The sequence below is a fragment of the Muntiacus reevesi genome, chromosome 18 (assembly GCF_963930625.1).
Source record: "Muntiacus reevesi chromosome 18, mMunRee1.1, whole genome shotgun sequence".
NCBI lineage: Eukaryota > Metazoa > Chordata > Mammalia > Artiodactyla > Cervidae > Muntiacus > Muntiacus reevesi.
The window spans coordinates 52125556-52131555 of record NC_089266.1 but is presented as its reverse complement, the minus strand read 5'-3'; the positions used below and the strand labels follow the sequence as shown (position 1 = coordinate 52131555).

The window sequence follows — 6000 nt, the reverse complement described above, 5'->3', positions numbered from 1 at the left end:
ATCAAAGCAAACAGCTCTACAGGGCTGAGTTCACTGACACATTGTGCTTATTTACACAGTAATGACAAGAAAAGTCAGCAGAATTGATAAGCAAGAGAAATTATTCCCTGGCTTCAAAGGTTTGGGGTCGTCCCTGGGCGATTTTAACTTCCACAGAGATGGCATACAGATGGCATCACTGCAGCAATGAAGGGCCCACTTCATTACCTACCACCAACCTTCCACGTGAGACAGACCAGCCTTCAGGATCTACCTTCACATCTGCACTGACTAAAGTTCCTGAAGACTTTGGCTCTTTCCCCAAACCTAGGTTTCTATAAGCATGTCTAAGAGCTGTCCTTATCCTCAATGGCCTTTTAAGGATTCAATCTCTATTCAAGTGTAAATGAAGAAAACTTAGGACTTTTTGAAGTCGGATTCTTTGAAAAACAGAGCACATTTCCTTTTGAACTTTACTAATATGATTACCAGTCATGATGAATGAGGTTTCTATTGATCACCAATTCAATAGTAAAAACAAGCAAGACAACAAGTCTAGTTGAAACACTCACTTTATTGTTGACGGACTGAAATTTATTGTGTTTAAGGTGCCAAAACACTGAGGTGCTAGTCAGGAACCTTGTTAGCATGTATCAGACCCTACTGACTAATTTACACAAAGATTTTATGTTATCTTTTGCCACTTTTCCAAGACAGCAATGATAGCTTTAGCTGATGGGTAGCAGACATGTGAGTATAGCAGGAGATCCAGCTCCCCGGTCTGTTGTATCAATATATTAAAAAAAGTTTGGAAAGCTGATAAAAGCATTTCATTAATTAAGCCTTAAAACAACTGAAACCAAATCCATGTCAAGGTTCCTGCTTGACACATGTTCCTCAAAAGATACTATCTTTTTCAACATATAGGTAGCCAAGAAAGGCATAGTTAAGGGAAGGAATATCACTTACTTAGTGATATTTTACTTATCAGCTTTTTCAACATGACAGAGAAAAGGCAAAGTTCCTTCATTTAGAAACTGGGTCTCCTCTTCACATACTCTACCAAAATACAGTCTGACCAAAAGATGTAGGAGTCTTGATAATCCATTCATCTTTTAAACCTTGCTGATAAAGATGAATAAATGTTCTTCACATGGACATGGACTAGTCTAATCAGATGGACCAAAGAGGTCACTTTTCAGAACCTACCTTCATATCTAAACTGAATCACTGCAGACCAAAACAGAGCTCATCCTTTTCTAAAATACTACTACCTCTGTAATACTTCTAGGGTTTGACATCATTGGGAAGGCACAACGCAATTTAAGAAATGAATTGTTACGCCCACCATGGCTGAAGAGTGTTTATGTCACATATCACCATCTGCCTTTCCTTTCTCACTAGTTTCATATTCCTAGGCTTCCCTTTTGTTTCTGCAGTGTTTATAAGGAAAACTGAGGCAGAATCCAATAGGAAAGTTCTAGTCAATTGAGAAGACTTTAAAATCAGAAAGCCTCTTGCTGTCATTGTATGAGCAAGTGAGGTATCAACCACAGAAATTGGATATCCAAGATACCTCTCCTAAAAACCAGTTCCACAATTCTACTATTTGAATTTAGGATCCTAAAGAGGGGATGAGATAAAAATGTTAGTCTATCCCACTATCCAAACTTCTCTCAGAATTAAAGCATACATAAACTGTTAAAGGTATAGCTTCTATTAGGTGTCTACTAATCAGTTAGTCCCAAAATCTGCACACAATATCTTTTACAGCTGAGAATTTATACTTACTGACTATAAGTATAAACACTGTGTTAAATCTCTTAATGGTTTTGCTCACACATTGTACATTTCCCTTTCAAAATAAAAATATTACACAAGCATCCTTTATCCTTCTACCCACAATATTAATAAAAATATAAAGCTTTAAAACTTTAAATCTACCAGTATTTATAAATACAATTATATTAAACAAGTTAAAATACTTTTCTTTAGAAGATATATTAAACAAGTGATACATTAACAAAACCTTCTTACCATTTATGATACTGTATCATTAAAATTAAAGAAAGATATAAAAATAGAAGAATGTTCCCATTAATACAAAAGAATAAGGGACTGTTAAGTATGATGAATGGTCCAAGTCCGGATGCCTTGCTCTTGAAACAGAACGCTGGGTTAGGAAGTCAGAGTATTTCCTGGTTAATCATTTAGACAATTAACTCTTTTCCCAGAGTTTCTTCCCTGGAACTCCTGACCCATTTAGACCTGTGATCTTGGTGACCTCACATGCCGTCGTTTCTCACAATCTTCTCTAAAAGGATCACACTGCAACTTGAAACAGATAGACTGAACTCCCCAGTGGAGCTGTACTGACTACTGTTAGAAAGTGGCAAGACGACAAATCGGCATACCCACACACAGAGTATTCTCCGGTACCATACACGCAGCTGTTTTTAGATGCTTCTTGACGGTAACAGAAGGCCAGGACTTTACACTTGAAAGGGATCTGAGCAGCAAACAAAAAAGAAGACTGCTAGATGTTTTGTAGTTTGTCAAGGTAAACAATCTGAACTGAACAGCTGTAGTAAATATCAAATTCCCAATTCTCAATTAACAAAATTCTCAATTAACAAAACAAAAATACTTTTTTTTCCTTAACAGAACTGAAAAAACCCCAACAGTGTGTCACGTGCAAGGCTAGCCTGCCTCCAGCTACGGCTAGTGCACAATGTCACATTTGTCATCCATTCCTCACTCTTTTAATTCTTCCTCCTTTGGAAAGTGTTCCTGCTTGCAGGCAACATCCACCAGCAGATGAAGATCTAGAAAGAAAAACAAGGTTTGTTTACTCTGGTTCTCAAACTGTAGAGTTCAGACACAAGCCTTTCAACAAGAACAAGCTGCTATGTTTCACCTGTAGAATGGGCTCTAAAATTACATTATCTCATCAGATTCTCAATTTTTAGGGCATTTCTGTACCTCTTAAAGCACAGATGCAGCTCAGTCATTAACCCAAAGAGACTAACAAAGTTTAAAATGTCTCTCCTTTTAGTGATGTCACTAAGCCTTTTTTCATTTCAATTGACTTTCATTATAAGTATAAATTAAGAAAAAGTGTCAGAAAGATCAAAGTATAATAAACACACATATGAAAACTCATTTCTTCAGTGTTATAAAAATAGGTTCCAGGATTATGAAGTAATGCCTTACAAAAAACAATGTTAAATTAAGTAAACACTACCTTTCCAAAGTTGATTGCCTCCATAAAATTTCCACCTATTGACTAATGCAGCTGATTCGCTTATAAAAGTGTCTATCTGAACTGTCTGTAAAAAAAATAAAGTATACCCTTCAAGGAGGTCAAGAGACAAAAAGTGGGTTCAGTAAGAATGGGAAGAAGTAAAAAAGTGATCTCTCAGCTCAGGTACTAGGTTCTATAACAAAAGAAGCTAAAGCCATGTATAGAAACAGAGTTAAACAGCCTCAGTAACTAACGTGGCTTCCGGGCTTCCCAGGCAGCTCAGTGGTAAAAAAGCCGCCTGCCAATGCAGGAGCAGCAGGAGACATGGGTTCCATCCCTGGGTCGGGAAGATCCCTTGAAGAAACTAATAGCAACCCACTCCAGTATTCGTGCCTGGAGAATCCCATGGACAGAGGAGCCTGGCAGGCTACAGTCCATGGGGTCACAAAGAGTTGGACACAACTAAGCAACTGAACAAACGTGGCTTTTAGATTCAATCTAATTAGCTTACAACTTCTAGAAAAACATTGCTTCCCTTGTGGCTCAGCTGGCAAAGAATCTACCTGCAATGTGGGAAACCTGGGTTCGATCCCTGGGTTGGGAAGATCCCCTGGAGAAAGAAAAGGCTACCCACTCCAGTATTCTGACCTGGAGAATTCCATGGACTGTAGTCCATGGGGTCGCAAAGAGTCGGACACCACTGAGCGACTTTCACTCACTCACTCACTCAAGAATAACATGACCTAGGAGCCTTTTTAAGGTTGATTTTTAAGCTTACAGTCTTGTCCTAGTAGCATTTTGGAATTAAACTAAACTACACAGAATGAATCCTTAATTTCCTACTAGACATACAGAGACTTCTGTTAGGGTATTTGTAAAACACAACTTCTGTGGGACTGATCAACACCCTGAGCAGGAGAGATGAGACAATAATTCTACCACCACCTTTGAGAAAATCTAGAGGGCATTTGGAACAGTACTTAATTTTTGCCCTCTTTTGTAAAAGGAAGACCAATTACTGAAGAAAAGTACTAGCTCATCTGGTGAAGAGGAGTACAACCTATCCATAAAGAACAAGCAATTTCGAAATTCACTGGCAATCCAGTGGTTAGAGCTCCACGCTTTCACTGCAGGGGGCATCGGTTCGATTCCCGGTTGGGGAACTAAGACCCTGCATGCTGTGCCTTGCAGCCAAAAAAAAATTAGTTAAAAAAAGAAAATGTAAGTGCAAGTCACTCAGTTGTGTCCGACTCTTTGCGACCCCATGGATTTTACATTCTATGGAGTTCTCCAGGCCAGAATACTGGAGTGGGTAGCCTTTCCTTTCTCAAGGGGATTTTCCCAACCCAGGGCTCAAACCCAGGTCTCCTGCATTAAGAATAAGCAATTTATCCATCTTGCATCTTGCAAAAGATGCAAAAGAAGCATCTTGCAGAAGAACAGACATCAATTTATCACTTAAAATGGGGCTTCCTGTATATCTAGGATCATGGCAGCATTATTTACAATAGCCAAAAGACGAAGGTTATCCAGGAGTCCGTCAATGGATGAATGGGAAAACGTGTGGTAGATATATACAATGGAGTATTATTTAGCCTTAAAAAGGAAGGAAATTATGACACACGCTACATGAATGAGTCTTCAACATGAATGATATACAACATGAAATAGTCACAAAAGGACAAATACTGTACAATTCTACTCATATGAAGTAGTCAAATTCATAGAAATAAAAGTATAATGGTGGTTGCCAGGGGCTGCAGGGAAGGATGTAATGGATATGGAGCTTCAGTTTTGGGAAGATGACAAAAAGTTCTGGAGATGGATGGTGGTGGTGGTAGTACATAATGTGAATGTACTTAATGCCCCTGAATTGTACACTCACTTAAAAATAGGTAAACATTGAGTGCCACAGTCTATCCTGCAGGGGCTAGAGATGAACACAACAAAGTTCTTGTCCTCATGGAACTTACTTTCAGAGGGAGAGAAAAATAATATAAAATGTCAAGTAGTGATGAACACTATAGAAGAAAAACAAATAAAGAATAAATAAATAAATAAAGAATAGGAAAAAATATGCACGAGGGAGGGCAGGACATGGGGAATAGGGTATCTATTACAGACAGGATAGTTAAGAAGATTCCTACGATGAGCTGGCATTTGAGTAGAGAACTGAATGTAATGAGAAAGCCATGTGAATACCTGGGTAAAGACAAATTTCGGGCAGTGAGAGGACCAAATGGGAAGGCAGGACAATGCTTGGTGTGTTCAGAGAATCCTGAAGAGGCTACTGTGGCTGGAACAGATGAGGGAGATGGAAGGTGGTAGGAGATAAAGTCAGAGCAGTTACCAAAATCATAGTAAGGATTTTTAGATTTTCTTCTAAATATGACAGAAAACCACTGGAAAAATTTAAGCAGGGAAATAATTTTAAGAGGATCAAATTGTAGGAGCACACAGTGGAAGAAGAAAGATTAGGCAAGAGATGCAGCAGCTTGGACCACGGAGGCAGCATGTAAAGGTGTAAGTGGTCAGATTCTGGATCTACACTGAGATAGAGCTGATAGAATTTGCTGATGCATGGGATGTGAGCGAAGAGAGTCAAGGAAGACCTCAAGACTTTTGGTTGACTAGAAGTAACTAGAAGTACTATTTACTGGAATAAGTAAAACTGGGGAAAGAAGCTACAGTGTATTTGGTGTATTTGGGACACTCCTGGACATACAAACAAAGAGGGAGCATGGAAAAAAGGTATGCACATTTGGAGTTCAGAGAAG

The 6000-nt window shown here is 38.7% G+C and overlaps 1 protein-coding gene across 1 annotated transcript in view; it reads right to left on the bottom strand.

Moving 5' to 3' along the window:
* Positions 1 to 650: 650 nt before the first annotated feature.
* The window catches only part of HSF5 (heat shock transcription factor 5), a 41178-nt gene continuing 35828 nt past the window's right edge, over positions 651 to 6000 (bottom strand). Inside the window, exon 6 of the mRNA XM_065910107.1 lies at positions 651 to 2804. Within this exon, the coding sequence (XP_065766179.1) occupies positions 2734 to 2804 (71 nt within the window). The 3' untranslated portion in view covers positions 651 to 2733. The remainder of the gene's footprint in view (positions 2805 to 6000) is intronic.